Raw genomic sequence first — 18,175 nt, 5'->3', positions numbered from 1 at the left:
AAGTTGGCAACAGTTGTTAGCTCAGGGCAGATCTTTCCCTGCAAAAAACATAAAATAAAGTAATGTTCTTTAAGTTCAGTATTGTCACAAATAGTAGAAAGATAAGTTACAATAGAGAGGGAACAGATACCATCGTTGGTTTAGATAAGTAGTTCTAGTGCATACTTTTATGAGTCAATTTTTGTTTTTTTTAGTCTCTTTAGGAAATTATGGCAATCTATCCTCACCCTAATATTACCTTCTTTAAGATGGATTTCCATATAGTGTGAATTTGCCTTGTACACCTCCAAAAGATGTATAGTCCTTAGAATTAATAAGATTTACTGGTGAGGTAGAATAATAGGCTGGAGCTAGGCCTCCAAGTTTGAACCCCAGCTCCCCTGCATATGAATTGTGTGTCTTAAGATTTTTAACCTCTCTAGCCTCAGTTTCCTCTTCTTGAAATGGGAGATATAATCGATAGAATAGAATCCTCCCCACAGAGTTGTTATAATGATTAAATAAATTAGCATTTTAAAAAAAAGCAAATCCCCAGCTCATAGTAGGCAGTATATACATACGAAACCCCATGACATGGACCTGTGTTAATAATGAGAGTTATTTTTATCATGAGTAAATATTTGAGTTATGTATTGAGTTCGTTATTATATTTTACAATATTATTCTGGTTGTCATAAAGAGGATAAGGTAAACGTCAGCTCTCTCTTGCCTTGGCCTTCCTCTGAGTGATGTAATGCATCATCCAATATTATCAGGCCAGGATGTTGTTGAGCTATATGTTTTAGGGATGCCTTCAACAAGCTCAAAGCACCTCAGGACTTAAAGATCTGTAAACCCAGGGATTAGGCAGTCTTGCATTTCTGGTGAGACACGCAAAGAGACCTTCGAATTTGTGAATTATATTCCTGGGAGATGTGTCCCAGTTTTTCAATGCTATATTGCTTTTTCTCTCTCTAGTACTCTCCTTTCAGCTCTGAAAGTACCCTTGGCAAGCCGTATCATCATCACCAGCCTCATGATCATAATTAGTAGTTGTGTAGACCTTTATATTTCAAGAGCACGCACATACTGCTTGTTTCCCCTGTGAAAAGATCGTTGTTATCCTTATTTTATAGATAAGTAATCTGAAGCTCAAGAAAGGTAAAATGGCTTTCCTGTGGCACACCCAATGTGAGCGATGGAGCTGGAACTGGAGGGTCTCGACCTTCTCCCGCCCCCTGGATGCTTAGAACATAGCCACTCAAACTCAAAGCTTGAAAAAAAGGAGGAAAAAAAATAGAGAAATAAAGGACAGTCCTTCAAAAATCAAACCAAGGCCATCAATATAAAGAATTACTTATTTCCAGTCCTTAAAATAAAAAAATCCTGACCTTGGAGAATTGTCTATAGCGATGTATTCATTACTCTCTTTGTAGTTGGTGAAGTACAGTGGCCCAGCCATGTTAGGTGTGTACTGTGAAGACACCTGGTCCACAGCTAGGCAAATGGCAGCTCAGACAGGTTGAGTAGCTTCACGAATTCCACAATCATTCATTAAGAAACTATTCCTTGAATTTAATCGTTCTCCAAATGGGCTTGCCAGTTCTCATATCTTTGCTTTCCCTGACAGCAGAAACAAAATATTTCATTGCTTATTGAGTGACTAGAGAATTCCTAAATGACCGGTATTGTGGGGGGGGATACAAAGTTCCTGCACGTACCATTTCTGGCCTCTGAAATCTGGATTTTTACATCGCTGCTATCAAGACTAACCAGGTCACCTGGGTTCCCATTCCAGGCTTTTACTCTGTCTTACTGATTCTATTATGTCTTACTGCCTTTTCGACATTCAAGTACTCCTTGAAATTACAGAGGAAAAAAAAATACCTCATGAAGTTTTAAAAAGGTAAAGATTGGGCCTGGCCCCGTGGCTGAGCGGTTGAAGTTCCACGCACTCCGCTGCGGCAGCCCCGGTTCACAGGTTCACAGGTTCAGATCCCGAGTACGGACCTGCCCCACTTCTCAGCCATGCTGTGGAGGCATCCACATACAAAACAGAGGAAGATTGGCACAGGTGTTAGCCAGGGCTAATCTTCCTCACCACACCCACACAAACGTTAAAGATTGCCTCTTTACAGCATCAGAAGTTTCAATGACAGGATTCACATACAGAAAACAAGCACTTCTAGTCCCTCTAATATAATTTGGTTTAGAGAGGTAAGTTTAAGTTCATAGATTAACGTTTACAGCCATATCTATATGAAATGTAATCTTACCCTGCACAACTTGCCTAATTACGTTGGCTCAGACCTCCAATATTATAAAAGACTACAATCTTCCTTTTTAAAACATTAAAATAAAACGATCCGAAGATAAAGCACACAGAATGCTGACGGTGGTCACATGGGTATCTTTTTGTCTTTTCTCTGCATGCATGCTCCAGGTGGGAGAGTTCAGAGCCCATGCTGCTGAGTGGACAGCCAACGTCACAGCCGAATTCAAGGAAACCAGGAGGCGGCTGAGTGTGGAAATTTATGACAAGTTCCAGCGCGCCACCTCCATCAAGCGGAAGCTCTCCGCAGAACTGGCCGGGAACCACAACCAGGAGCTCACTCCTTGTAGGAGGACCCTGTCAGTGAACCACCTAGCCAGCGAGAGGGATGTCTTGCCTCCCTTACTGAAAACTGAAAGTATCTATTTGAACGGATTGACACCACACTGTGCAGGCGAGGAAATTGCTGTTATTGAGAACATTAAATAGCCCTCTCTTTGAAGAGCCTTAGGCATAGCCATAGGTGAGGACTTCTATATGCTCTTTATGACTGTTGCTGGTAGCATTTTTAAAATTGTGCATGAGCTCCAAAGGGGGAAAAAATAGATACACCCATCATGGTCATCTACCATCAAGAGAGTTTGGAATTCTGAGCCAGCACTATATTTTTGATGATGCTTGTTGAACGGTCCACTTTCTTTGATGAGTGGAATAAAACAAGCAATGTCTCATGCCTTTTTGTGCCCAGACTGTTTGCCTCCCTTTTTTCCTAATGTGCCATAAGGCCTCAGAATGAATTATAATTGTTTCTGGTAATAATGTAGCTTTGAGGGATCAGTCCTTAATTTTTCAGGGTCTACCTAACTGAGCCTAGATATGGACCGTTTATGGATGACAACATGTCTTTTTGTAAATGACAAGAAATTCTTATGCAGCCTTTTACCTAAGAAATTTTCTGTCAGTGCCTTATCTTATGAAGAAACAGAACCTCTCTAGCTAATGTGTGGTTTCTCCTTCCCGCCCCACCCCTAGGCTCACCTCTGCAGTCCTTTATCCCACAGCTCCCGTTTGAATACCGTACCTTGCTGGAAACAGTGTATAACATGACCGAAATGATGATGCCCGAAGAAGGAATAGATGCCAAATTAGATGGACCTTGAAGCAACACTCAGAAACCCTAGCGTTAAAGGCACTGCAGAGAAATGAGGTGCAAAGGTGGCCCCTCTGAGTATTTATTTGACTCAGGTACCAATGGTACATATATACAGTGTAATTATTACCAGGCCGGTGAAATTGGCTGCTCCCAAACAGTCTCTTTTTTCCTGGCAGTATTTAGAACTTATCTTTTATTAATAACTATACTTTTTTTTAATAGTGGAAGAAGAAAATCCACATATATATATATATATATATATATATATAAATGATCTGACAGAAGAAAACTGTTAAAAATGGATATTTATTGGAGGTGATTTAAGACAACTGGTGTGAATTACCATTCTGATGAAAAGAAGATAGCAGAACAATGTGTTATGAACATTTGCTAATAAACATTATACTGCCAGCATCTATTCGCTTTTTGATGTATGAAAGGCTTATATGATTTTTTCCCGTGGGTGACTTTTGCCAGACCAGAGGAGGTGATGTGGCAGTCAGAGCTGGGCACAGTCCTAGCCTTCTGTGGGTGTACCTCTGCAGTTGTGGCTGAATGTGGGAGCAGAAGTTGCAACTGGGATCACTGTGATTTTGCACATGGAAAAATGCAGATTGCAGGCATAATTCATCTCTGACATTAGAGAAAAAGCTGTAATAGCACAATTGACATTTTGAGAGCTTTTTTTTTTTTTTTTTTTTTAGATAGAAAAGGCTGATAATCCTTTTTAGTTTAATTTTATATCCTGTAACTCTTTGGATGTTTCCAAGATTCAGAACAAATTCAGTAAAGGCACCTAGTGGATTGCTACTCTTTCTTTTATTTTCATACTTAGATCTACTGTACATTGTATATATAATTTTTAAAATGCAGAAAGAAAATGATTTCCCTAAATATAGTTGCAAAACATTTCTTTTACTCTTGGGGGGTATCTGAATAAGCGGCATTCAGATTAGGGTCTAAGAAAACCAGGATCTTAAAAAACAACAACTTAACAGATGCTTATTTTCCAAAATTTAAATTTAAGCTAGAAATGTAAATATTCAGTTAACTTGTGAAGCTACTTTTATAAACTTAAAAAATTCTAACCAAAATTTTAGAAAGTCAGGCTCTTTTAAAAAGAAAGCTAAACCCATTTCCTCAAGAACTGTTCTGCAAGTTCCTATGGTGGAATGCACCATGTATAAACTGTGAATTGTATTGACAAATAAAGTTTGTAATTAAAGTCAGCATTTTCAAAGTCTCCTGCTTGCTGCTGAGAATTGAGGTCTGATTCTGGCTAAGAAGAACTCCAGGATGTCACTTTTCATGCTGAGTTTTTTGTGGCTCCTTCACTCACAATATACAAGAAATATTTTTGATGCGGTATTACTAACCTTGTTAAATACATGCAGAATATTCTTCTTGGTGGCTGTTAATCAAAAGTAAATATCCTGAAATTTCATTTTTTGAAATATGATATTTTAAATAGCATATAGATTCAAGATAGTTTCTATTAAATCACAACATATCAATATCTTATCGTATCATTGTTAGACCTTGTCTTGATGTTGAAGTAATCTGAATGCAGAACACAGGCACCTGAAGATTCTTGTAAAAAAAGCAAACATCCTGGCAATGTTGAAGTCTAAAGAAGGTAGTTGGCAACTAGTCTTCTAGACCTCATACTGCAAATATTTGGACTATGTACCTTGTCAGTATCTCACATGAATTTATTTTTTCATTCCCAAGCACCTTGAGGCTCAGTAAGTGTCCTAAAACTGGTCCCCAACATTATCCTCAGGATTGGGGAAGAGCTAAGACACCATGCATATTATATCAATTTTGTTTTCTCCAGCTTTATTTTGTTTACTTCTTGTAGAGAGAACATTAATAAAGATTCTAACATAGTCTAGAATTTTCTAGTGAGTTTATTTTTTCATTGGACCAGTTTAAGAGTGAGTAGTTTTTCCCTGAAGGATATTTGAAAAAAAATTAAGTGCTAGAACCAGCAAGGATCAGAAATTCTGATCTGAAATCTTAGATGTGAATTCTCTCTATCTCCTTTACAACTATTAAATGTAAAAGTGATTATTTTGGAGTTCTTTCAGTTTCTTACATAAATCTCTATACTTTGCTACATAGTTCATACCACACACCCTTTTTTTTTTCGCCAATAATATTTCACTCTTGCAATGCAGGGAAAAGTTAAACTTCTAAAGCCAAGGGGGAATTGAATAATTTGTGTCTTGGTCTTCAAAAAAATGAGGGGGCAGTGTGTAGGGCTTTGTCGCTTTCTCAAATTCTGAGGAACATGTGACATATAAGAAAGACCAAATCCCACCTCACTTTGTGTGAAAAATTCTGTAGAATCCTATGATTCTTAAGGCCAGAAGTTCAAACAGACTAAGGGAAGTTTTAGATGGAATACCGAGAAAACAAATTTAGACTTTCTGCGGACTTGAAATAGCTGTTTATGTCTAAGAACTGGAGGCCTAGATCAACTTTTATTTTTGTTTTCCTTTTTTAAAATAAATGTTTGCTGTTCTAGTGAAATCATAACTTATTTGTGGTTTGCATTCCTTATTAAAATGTGAGTATAAATTTGCTTTTGTAAAAAGTAAAAGATGTCTCTATTTGAATACTCATAACTCCATTAAAATTAATATATGATTTCTGCTTCAGCATGAGTTTACTTAAATGTCCTTTTATAGTGAAACTTACTGGCCTTGCACATGGTCGTGTGTTGGTTCCAAGATGGCATGGAGTAACATGGTTAGTTTTGATAGGAACTTTTGACAGTGACTTACTGAGTTTATCTTTTTATGGGGAAACTTCAGAAGTTCCCTCTGCTTCCTTCATCTCACCCTACCTCAAAGGTTTATACAGCTTTTGTTTCGCACATAATACTTACCCACCTGCATCTCGGCTACCCCTTCCTAAAAGACAGGGATTAGTTCCAATGACCAGGAGTTTTGACACTGCTATTTCGTTTGACACAATACCTTTTGTTCACTAAGCCCCAGCTTTTACTATTTTTAATATTCATAAAACCATTTGTTATTTTCCTTATATTTTCACTGTGTGATGCTTGTCTCAATTTACTTTTTTTTTTTAATCTGTCCTTCCTTTCCAAAGTATTTCTGTACATTCACCAAAAACTCTGCCTAGTTTTCATTCTTTTTCTTTTACACTCTTAGACTTGGATTTCTCTCTGATCTCTGTATCCAGCTAACTCCCATTGGATATTTCCTCTTCTCAAATGCACCTCAACATGTCTAGGACTCTCAAAATCTCTCCGCAGACCTCGCCTTCTTTCAGCATCACCTGATTCACTGAATGGCACCACCATCCATCTGGTCGAGCAAGACACCTTTGATATCTTCTCTCCTTCATCGCCATAGCCACCTATCACCAATCCATATTGACTTGCACCCTGAATGTATCTTGTGTACACAGCCACTTCCTTAATCCAAGCCACCACCATAGCTCCCGTTCTATTAACTACTTTTGTATCATTCTCTGGTCTTGTCACTGATGCAAGAGTGGGCTTTTTAATATGCAAATCTGATTGTGTTACTCTCCAGTTTAAATCCACTAATTGTTCTTCATTCTTTTAGAATAAGACCAGAACCCTTCAAATGGCCCCCAGGCCTTCTTTTGGTCTACCCTATGCCATCCTCTGCAGACTCATCTTGTATCACTCTCTACCTCTCTGTATCCCAGCCCCATTGGATTTCTCTCTTCTATCGCAAGGTTTTGTCGATGTTATTCCCTTTGCCTAGAATCCTTGCTCTCCTTTTCCTCCTCAGATTTTTTCACCTAACAGACTCTACTCATCCTTTATAACCCAGCTCAACTATCACTTTCTCTGAAAAGCTTTTCCTGACACCAAGTACCTTTGTAACACACTCTATAAAACCCTATTACTTTCCCTATTTATGATTAGATATTCATCACTATTCTTCTTTGATTATGATGTTTATTTTCCACTAGAATGTAATTCATTTATTTTAGCTTACTAAAGTACTGCTTTAAAGTACGTACTAAAAGTACTAGATCCTAGCAAAGTGCATGTAGTAGATGCGCAAAAAATACACAATGAACAAATGAATGACGATAAAAACAGAGATTTAACCATTGTAACTGTCTGAAATATCCTTGTGTGTAAGTATCCCAAATTTTCTCAGCTCCACAAATGTTTATCTGCCCTCTTCTAATGGCTTAGTAGTAAGTGGGATACAAATAGCAGTTATTTCTCCTATTAACTGACAAGCTGGTACTAGTTACTCATTGTGTATAAAAAAATCAAAACCAGTTCTTCAACTAGAGAGACTTTCAGTTTATTTGTCATTATACATTCTTACTCCTTGTAAGCAAGAGTTTCATTATTTTCATTTTCAAATTTTGGCTCACAATAGATACTATCAAAGCTTTTCAGTTATAATTGAATCCTGAAAATTTGTTTAGAAATTAATTGTAAAAGTATTTACTAATTCTAATAAACGGATGCCTTTTATTAGTAGAAAGCTAAATGCACATTTATTATCCTTGCCAAATAAAATTTAGCTTTTTCATGCTTAAACACATTTGTAAGCAGTCTGGGAAGAAATCCATTATTGGGCACATTTTGAACTGTATCCAATAGAGAACATTAATCATTTACATGGTATAATTTTGAAATTAACTCTATAGAGTAAACATTAGTTTTCATTCCATTGATGCCTGACATTGGTAGATAGTATCCCTTTTTATACTAGACAATTAACAGAGAGTAGTATGTAGATGTTTCTATCATGCCATCTACTTTGTTTAAAAAACATTTTAGACTTTTAAATGCTATTGACATTAGACTGTTTGTGTGTTTGTGGACTTTTATTAAAAATTTTAAACAAGCATCAGTAAGTGCCAATGTCTGGTCCAGATTCAAATTTTATCATTGTCCAGGTATTTCAGAGTTGGAAAGATATAGCATCAAGATACTGTTAAGACATCTAACTAACCCATCTTGTTTCTCAGTCAGGTTCAGCAATTCAGAGTTTATGCATGCACTGAGAAAGTTTAATATTGCCAAAGTCTAGATACATACAAGTGGATTAGCCAAGTGTATGAATCTCTTCAATGATTACTTGTATGTGCAAATGGAATGTTACTCTTCTCATGGATTATCAAGTCAACATTTTTCTAGGGGCTTTAATGTTCCAGTCACTAGAAATAATGAGCCGAATAAATGTCTACTCTCTAGGCGATGGCAGGCGATGGCAGGCCATGGGTGAGACAATGACAGGCAGCACAGATGCAGGGAATCTTCTCAGTGCTGAGGCGCCCTGAACAAAAGGCTCATGCCTTTTTATGGACCCAGAGGCTGAGGGGGAAAAATGGGGGAAGAGCCAGAAGTGGAAAGTTACTGAGGCAGAGTGGAGAGAAGGGCCTAAGTGCCTGCCAGGCAAAGCCTTGAAATTGCCTTTGATTGGGCCTGAAAGATCACACGCAAGATTTCAACCTGGAGCCAGACTCGCCAGAAAGAACGGTGATGCCTTCCTGAGAATTTTGGATTTGGCAATGGAAAGTCATTTCAAACTTTAAAACAGAGAGTGAATAGATCTGTACTTTTAGAACATTCCCTCTGGCAACAGTGTGGAATAGATGCTGAAGGGGAAGAGATGAGATGTGTACCAGGAAATCAGAGCAATCCTGCAGTGGTCCCTGAGAAAGGGATCCAAGTCTGAACGATACGAGGAACACTGGGTGGGTGCACTGGGTGGAGGCTGGTGCCTTAGCTAGGATTAGAATCATGGGGCTAGAGGGAAGGGGGAGAAGGTTTGAGGGGAGACTGATGTTTTGAAATTAAGGCACCTACTGGGGCACCAAAATGAAAACCCTTAATGGGCAGTTCAAATAAATGAGCTCAGGTCAGGGGTCCTGGGTGGACAAATGAATGTAGGAATCGCTGACACTAGAAATCTGCACATTAATAATGAGAAGTTGAAGTCACCAGAGTCAATATTGTTAAAAAAAAAATACTCCTAAATATTATCCCCATTTTAGACAATATATGTAGGTTAGGAATATTTCATTGCAAGTCAAAAATCTCTCGTATGAGTTAAATAAGAAGGTCTTGGAATGTATGCAGCATAGATGTCAATTAAACATTACTTGTGGGCTGGTGCTATAGTAATTACTGTGTACACTTTGTGGTAAACAGTTTTCATCTGCAAAGCATATATATGTTTGTATCTTTTTAGCGCTGCCTACACTGCTTCATTTGGGTTTGTTAATTTTAACATATGTTCCCAGGACATCCTTTCTTCTTGGAAAGGACAAATATAACTAATTCATGCATTAAAATACAAAAACACGAATGAACATGTACGTGACAACTCTGGTGGACACTCTTGGTGTTACTGGGCCAGTGGCCTTGTCCCCAGCTGCTCTGGGTGCTAACAGTTCACAGCCACCCCTTTTCTGGAGAGTATCCTTATGCAGATCAGAAGCCACTCCACTGGGAGGTTACCCAGCTCCAGCCCCACCCCAGTGTGGGCAACCCACAGCCAATCACTGCCATGAGGATAACGGAAACGCAGACGTCTTTACATTAAAGGGCACTAACTCTGTGCTGCAACTTATACTCCAGAGCGCTCTGTGCGCCCAGGCTGAGGCGGAGGCTCCAGCTGAGGCCGCATCCTTGCTTAGCGCCTTCCTCTACCCTCTCCCATTTCCCTCACTCCCTTTCTCTTGAGTGCACTCCCCCAAATATCACATGCACTCGAATCTCTGTCTCAGGCTCTGTTTTGAAGACAACCGTATAAGTTATATATTGGAATGGAAGGTCAGGTCCAGGGTGGAGAGAAATAAAACTTTTTTCTTTTGTCAGTAAGCCAATGACTTGGTTCTCATTGTGCGTGATGAGGGAGTGTATCCACGTCGCATGAAAACAAAGCCTTTCTAGGAGTGACTTCTAAAAATAAAAATTCCGTATGGGGCTTCGTGTAGGTAAGAGAGAGATTAGGGGAAACAATACAATATCCTTACAAAAATGTTATAGTGGATTCCATGACTGATTCTTATGTTAATTCTAGATGTAAGATAATGGTATAGTACCAGTTTTAGTTTGGTGAAAGCATTTCTTCTGCATGGGTCAAAATAATATGATTCAAGTGCACATCTTTCTGGTATCTGCTTTGGTAGTGCTTTGAATTTCTAAGCAGCATTTTACTTCAGTGTCTCTAAGAATAATCAGAAAGTTGGATTAAAAGGCAAATTTCTGAGTCCCTTCACTGGAGAAGCTTGTAAAGTAGGTCTAGAATGAAGCTCTGAAAACCACACTTTCATACATACCCCATCAGCCAGTTGTTCAGGACCCACACATTAAGAAACTAATGCAGACGACTAGGTAAATATGGTTCCCCAAATTTTCATTTGCGTCAGCACAATTTTTAATAAGAGTGGATGGCAGAAATTTCACAGTGTTTTTCTCTGATATTTGACCAAAGTGTCATTGTAAATTGAGTATGGATTGATAAACTTTATAGATTGAATATGCAGGTGGTCGGTATGGAAATTCTTTGTGACAATTGAGGTCAGCCAAGTTTGCCATGGCCCACATGGAGGTTGGCCCTGAGATAATCCTCTGTGGAGGTGTGGTTAAGGAGGAGAAATGAGGATATTTACAATTCATGGAGGAGTTTGTGGAGTCTTCCTTACTGATGGTTTATAATTAAAAACCAGCGTCCCTAGAACCAGTTCCACCTTCATGCTTGATCACTTTTCTGCATTCCATTTGGGGTATATTTTCAGGATTCTGAAAAGGATAATATTTGAAATGGCAGCAGAAGACAAAAAATATTGGATGCATTAAAGTGATACAATTGTGGTGTAGGTTGGAGATACTTAAAGTTTTTCCCTTGGATTCAACAGAAGTTGCAAACTGGGTAAACCATTCACTAAATAGCTAAATTAGTGAAGTTAACCACATGCTAACTATGATTGAGGGAGACTGATTAACAGCTAAATACAACACCGAATTTGGAAAAAGAGAACAATATGGCTTCTAACTAGATCAGAGTTTCTCAACTTCTGTGCTGTTGGTATTTTAGGCTGGATAGTGATTTGTTGTGGGGGTTGTTCTGTACATTGTAGGATGTTTGACAGCCTCAGTGGCCTTTACCCACTAAATTTCAGTAGTATCCCCCAAAACATGGCAACCAAAAATGTCTCCAGACAGTGCCATATGTCCCCTTGGGGCAAAATTGCCTCTAGTTGAGAACCACCAAACTAAACAATTGTATATGTTGTAGTAAGAAGTTCAGTAACGTCAACCAAGAGGGAATTACATACTCCAGAAAAAGAAATAAGTGAACACCTAATTAAATATATACAATTGAGAGATACTCATAAACTAAGGAATGCTGTTAGGGAATTGGTTTAGACCAAAAATTTGTTCAAGCCAAAGGAATGAAACCAATGAATGAGGGGAGCTAGCTAAGTTGCCGGCAATTCCTTCTGGGTCAAATAAACAGAGAGCTTCCTTGATTAGGTTTAGATTAAGTGGAATTAAAGCCATTTTTACATTGTGGTCTGAGATTCTTACATTGTCCATCCACGGGCAGCCATTATAACCAAGGGAAGTGGTTAGATAGTAAGCAGTTCCGTCTGCTATGCTTGCCACAAGCTTGCATTAGCCAGGTCTGCATTTTGGAGGTTAGTGGCCTGGGAATAAGCCAATCTCAAAATCTTTTTACCCTGAGAGTCGTGTTACTCCTCTTTGAGTCTTTCCCCAACATGTTCTCTGAGGAAGCCTACTGCAATGGCAGCCTCCCTTGGAAAGGTCTTACTCTCATCTGAATCCAAGTAGTGATTTCCTTCAGCAAAACAAAGCTCTTTATGTTTCAGTGTAGGAATTAAAAAATACATTTCCTATTAATTTGTGAATGCTCTCTCCATAGAAAAGCTGAAATTTAAAGCTTTAATATTTGCAGTTTGGCAATCAGCTGTGGAACATAACCAACATTACCATGAGGGATTCTAATCGTCATGGATTATTTTGGCAATGGCTCTTAGCAGAAAAGTATCTATTTAATCAGATCCTGATAATTTTCTGTCAATTAAGTGTGACAATGCCCTCTGCAACTGCAGGAAATGCACCAAAGAGCAAAGATTTGGAATGCTTTTGACTTCTGCACCCTACTTAGCCAAGCGCATCTGGGCTTTTCCAAATTCCTCTAACTGCTCTGAAATTGCTGCTTAACTAGCTGGATCTGATCTCTTGTTAATCTGACTGTGAAGTATCAAAGCTCTATGTCAGCCTTTCCCAAAAAATGTTTAGTGAAATGCTACTCTTCAGGAGTCTTTGGGAAAAAAGAAATGCTTTGTGGTAAGAAACCTTGGGATACAGTGTATACTATATCGGATACCTTAGAGGTCCACAATTAACACTAGCAAGTTAAAGGCTTTGAGAAGTCCTACAGAAAGGAATCTATATTAGTTAATTACCCCCAAACACAGCAACTTAAAACTTGCATTTGTTATCTCACAAGGTTTCTAAAGATCTGGAATCTGGAAATGACTTAGCTGAGTGGTCTGACTCGGGGTCTTTCATGAAGCTGCAGTCGAGAGCCGTTTCAACCACAATACCTATTAACATAATCAGCCTGTAGAATGAACACAACTAGGGAAATTCTGAATTATACTCTTTTTACTTTCACTCAAGGAAATGTGGACAATGAAAAAGTATAGATTATGTACAATACATAATAAATTGGAATTCAACAAAGTATCATCCTTGGTTTCTTCTTTTCTAATTTTGCAAATATATCTTGCACATTTTGAAAGAAAGTTAACTAATATTACTGAAGAAAGTTATGTAAATGTAAAGACAATCCTACTCATTCCTCTCGTAACACTTATAATGCTCATTCTATGAACAGCATGTTGAGGTTGGAGGCACTTTTGCTGTTTAAACAACACTCTAGACCAAAGGATTTCCCCAGGTTCAAGAGAGAATGATAACAGTTGCAGGAAAGATAAAGTGATTATTGCGGCCTCCAGGAGCATTCTCTCAGATAGCTTTGAAGAATTTGTAAGTATATGAATCTTCAAAATGGAAGTAGAGGGTAATACATATACACAGATCTGTTAGAAACTGATATTCTTGACTAGACTAGTTGAACTTCCTTCCATATTTAAGAAACTCTGTTTTGGTTTTGGATAAGAGTTCAAACTTTTGACAATCTGATCCAATAAAATAATTTTTGGACAAGGCATTACTTTTCAGATAATTCATAACCCATGCTGCATTGTTAAAAAATATAAATCTTGGAAAAGAAAATTAAAACTGATTAATAGAGGTATAGGTTATATTGGTTCTCCATAGCAAAGTGCATTCCATCTTGATGAACATTTAAGTATGCCTTTATTACTTATCATATATATATGAATAGTTTATTATCAGAAAATTTTTTTCATATGAATATTTCTAACCCCATCTAAAATTCCTTTTTCTCCAGTGTGAGAAATACGTGGTATGTCAACTGCCCTACGAGAGTTGAAAGAGATTGATATGGACCTTAAGCCAAAGCCCTGTCAAATCTATTGTGGATCCAGATAGTATATGTCACGCTCTTCTTTAGCTTTCATGTGAATATGTGACAATAGCTCTTAGAGAAAAAAGATCAAGAATGATTAGCTTAATTTTTGTTTAGGTGAGTTTGCTCACTTGTACGAAGCATACTGGTGATGACAATGCAAATACCCCTATTTGCTAAAGAGCTGCCCTCTATTTCATGGCCACAGTCCAGAGTTCCTGGCCAGTCATTTTAAAGATGGTTGCTTGAGATAATTAAGAAATGATGTGAAAGAATGTGGATAGCTCAATAAAAAAAGCAAGTCATAACTGGATTAGATAAGACAGAAACATGAATTGTATACATTCCTTACACTCAATTTTAAAGAGTCTATAAATTCATCACCCTATATTCTAATGTGTCTAATGCACCACATCATACCATAGATTTAAACAGATTGTTCCAAGCTTTCACAACTTATCATCCCAGAGTCTCTATTAATGTCATTCTTATTTCTTTGAAACACATAAAACTGGCCTTTGCTTCATCACACATTAAGTTCTATGGCAAATATTTTAAAGAATCAGATCTACTGATTCACATAAGTACGTAATATCACTTTGGAAATAATACATACCAGGTTTTAACTGGAATTTCATTGAGATATATGCAAAACGAATGCAAGATATAAAATGGTATATGCCATCAGTTATAAAGAAACTGCTAGATTTGGAGGAGGTAAGATCTCATTCATGTCAAGTTTCACAGAGAATCTCATGGAACAGCTAATAAGTGAGAACTAGTGAGAGTGATGGGATTTCGACATTAAGGAGAAGTGAAAAATCTGTGGAGTCCTTTACTCCTCTCCCTGTCTTCTCCCCTACTTCCATGGGTCATCATGTCAGATTGATTGGTCTATCCCCCAAACAAGTAGATAAGTGTCACAATTAGGGATCTCCAAGAATCCTATGTGAAAACAGGGTTAGATATGCAAGAGATTTATTTGGGAAAATACTTGTACTAGTTTTCTTGGACTCCCATAACAAAGTGTCACAAACTGGGGGGCTTAAAATGACAGAAATGTATTGTCTCACAGTTCTGGATGCTAGATGTCTGAAATGAAGGTGTCGGCAAATCCACGCTCCCTCCAAGGCTTCCAGGGGAAAATCCATCCTCATCTCTTCCTGCTTCTGGTAGCCCCAGGCATTCCTTGGCTTGTGGTATCATAACTCCCGTCTTTGCCTGTTTTCATGTGACCTTTGTCCCTCTGTGTCTTCCAAATTTCCCTCTTCTTATAAGGGCAGCAGTCCTAAAAGGTTAAGGACCCACCCTAAGAAACTCATCCTAACTTGATTACCCAATTTCCAAATAAGGTCACGTTTACTGGTACCAGGGGTTAGAATTTCAACACATTTTTGGGGGGGACACAATTCAACCTGTAACAATCCTTATGAAGGATAAACGGAGAGGGAGCAGGAGTATCCAAGGAGCATCTGCAGAGTGCAATGCAAGTCTGACACCTGTGAAAGGAGGGAAGGAAGGACAGATTGGGTAGGAAGAAACTCAGATCAAAATACAGTTTTTGAAAAGTTCTGACCACGCTGGTGGGGAATTCCCAGCCAAGTCTGCCGTTAAAGGAATCCCACCTCAGGGAGAAATTACCTTCTTCTAGTACCCCCACTATGTTCAGGTATTGGCTAGGAACAGCCTGGAAGAGGAATGGCCTGGCATGAGTGGAACCCAAAATGTTGTAATTAGAGGCTGTCAATCAGCTATGCTTCCTGCAGCAGTTTCTACTGAAGGGAGATCTGAGCAGGGCATGTCCATGGCCATAGTCCATTTTTCTATACAGATTTGGAGAGTGCTTCCTCCACAGTTCCTGTGTGCCTCTCTTCCTGAGAGGAAACTGAGAAGAGGAAGGTTAGTAAGAAGAGATATAGCTCTCATTTCTGCAACTGGTCTTGGGGCTGCAATGAATACTCATAGTCTTTTTAATCCACTACTCATGTTGAATTCCTCTCAACTTCAGCAAGTCTTTCTGGCTTCCTGATGGTGTAAATCAAATCTTTATTCCTGAAGGCTCTGAATCCTCGATAATCAGATCCACCTCAGGCTGAGTTGTAGCTCATGTCCATTCGCAGTCACAGTTGGATAAGTAAGCACCAAGAGACACACAGGTGAATGCCTGGGTTCCAAATACGTTCCTCTATACCTTCATTCTGTGAAAGCTGCCCTACATTTTACTGCTGATAGGGTCAATTACTCTTACCAACATGGTGCATCCTCTTCACACCTGCAGAACCCTGGACACAAGGAGTTCAAAATGCCTGGCAGCAGCCAAAGCTTGTCTTTCAATGGGACCCTGGTTGTGTACCTTGTAAGGGTATGCCTTCTATGGGAACTGGAATATGCAATGCTGTGGAGTTCAGATATGGGAAGCAGAAGTTTCCCAGTGCATCATTGGGAATGACGGAAAGTGGGACGTCTTCTGTCCCTTGGTTCCCAGACCCTTGTATCCTAGTGGGGACAAAATACCATATAGAGGTCTTGATTTAATGGATATACCGCATCCTGAAGGACAGCGTCTCCTCCTTAAAAACTGTTGCCTCCAAGCTTGTGCTTTAGCTGTGTTTTCATGAGCTGTTTTAACACTCATGAAGCTAGCTGTTTCTGAATGTTGTGGTATGTTATACAAGTGGATATCACGGTCATGGTCATGGACCCACTCTTGCCCCTGCTTCACTGTGAAGTAGGTCCCTTGGTCAGATGTTATGTAGTGTTCCAGGCCAGTGGATTGGGCATTCCTGAAGCCCCTGGATAGTGGTGTTTGCTGAGGTTTTGTGAGCAGGAAAAGCAAACCCATCCCTAGCGTAGTTATCTATCCTGGTGAGGATAAACTGCTCGCACTTCCAGGATGGAGGGGCTCAATGTAGTCAACCTGCTACAAAGCGACCAGTTGGTTATCTTGATGAATAGTGCCACATTGAGGATTCAGAGTTGGTCTCTGTTGCTGACAGTTTAGACATTCAGCATCAGTAGCTAGATTGCGTTTTCAGAGTGGGAGGCCCTGGACCAAAGCTGCCATTGGAGGAATCTACATTGGGCAGGGATTGTCTGGTCCTAATATCTCTACAGTCTTCAGCTGTTGGCTGGGAGCAGCCCTGCAGAATCACAGCCTGGAGTGAACTACAAGAAATGTGTAAACTGAAAGTTGTCAATCAGCTATACACTGTGCAGTAGGTTTTCCTGGAAGGGAGATCGGAATAGGGTACCTCCATGACTGCCACAGGCAGTTTACTCGACATACCCTGCGGGGAAGTAAGAGAGTGAACAATAGGATGAACACCAACAAAGATATCAGATGGATCATTGTTCCTTGATTTGCCCGGATCTCCATTGACTGATTGAATTGAGTGTAGTTAATACGGCCACTTGTGTTCTCATTCTTAGAGAAAACCAGAACTTTCCTACTTGTATTTTGACCAGGCCTTAATCCTGATTCCACATAGACTCCTGTCTTGCTATCTATGACCAAAAGTGCATTTGTGACAAAGGGAATAATTTGCTATGGCTGAAGAGAAAAAGTGAGTGAGAAAAGTTTAAAGGTAAGTTATTGCTAAATCATGGACACCCTGAGGCTGTGGTTCTTTGACTTTCATTCTATCTGCAAATTGTCATAGAATATTAATTATGTTTTCAGTGAAAAAGAATCATTGTACCACAGGCAAGAAATCATAACTACACTTCATTGTGGAACTAGAAGTAGAAATGATGTCTCTTATTTTTAAAAGAATGTTAAATATGAAAGAAAGTATGCATCTTTTCATTGCTTACTGTTTTTTAAAGTGCATCTAGGTGGAAATCTCTGTGGGATTATTTGCAGTTTTGTTTCTGATGTCAAGAAGCATTTCTGCAAGTAAACGTATTCTACTGAATTTCATAGCCCAGTTGCAAGAAAAGAATTGTTTACCTTTCAGATCCCAAAGGACTAGACTACGGGATAAGAAAAAAAATTAAACAAGTCAGGACTGACCCAGAGGCAGGGAAGTTTCTAGAATAGCCCAGGGGTGATGCTGACCATAAACCAAATGTAGCAGGAAATCCTCCTTTACCTTTTAAACGAATCTATATGTCTAGTGACTCTGAAACTAGATTAGATGCAATCATCTCAAGTAAGGTGGTATAATTACAGCATATCCAATTACATCTATTCAGAAGCCATATTTCTTT

At 38.8% G+C, this 18,175-nt stretch overlaps 1 protein-coding gene across 6 annotated transcripts in view; it reads left to right on the top strand.

The window, feature by feature from the left end:
• The window catches only part of KCNK2 (potassium two pore domain channel subfamily K member 2), a 209,507-nt gene extending 204,874 nt beyond the window's left edge, over nt 1–4,633 (top strand). For 4 of the 6 annotated variants that reach the window (XM_070266682.1, XM_070266681.1, XM_070266683.1 and 1 more), the window contains one exon: nt 2,423–4,633. In XM_070266682.1, the coding sequence (XP_070122783.1) occupies nt 2,423–2,740 (318 nt within the window). In that variant the 3' untranslated portion in view covers nt 2,741–4,633. The remainder of the gene's footprint in view (nt 1–2,422) is intronic. The other 2 variants (XM_070266684.1, XM_070266680.1) reach the window with 2 other exon arrangements.
• Nucleotides 4,634–18,175: the final 13,542 nt, after the last annotated feature.

The sequence above is a fragment of the Equus caballus genome, chromosome 5, assembly GCF_041296265.1.
Source record: "Equus caballus isolate H_3958 breed thoroughbred chromosome 5, TB-T2T, whole genome shotgun sequence".
In the NCBI taxonomy this organism is placed as follows: domain Eukaryota; kingdom Metazoa; phylum Chordata; class Mammalia; order Perissodactyla; family Equidae; genus Equus; species Equus caballus.
Note: the sequence above shows the minus strand (reverse complement) of the source record. Positions and strands in the feature narration are given on the sequence as shown.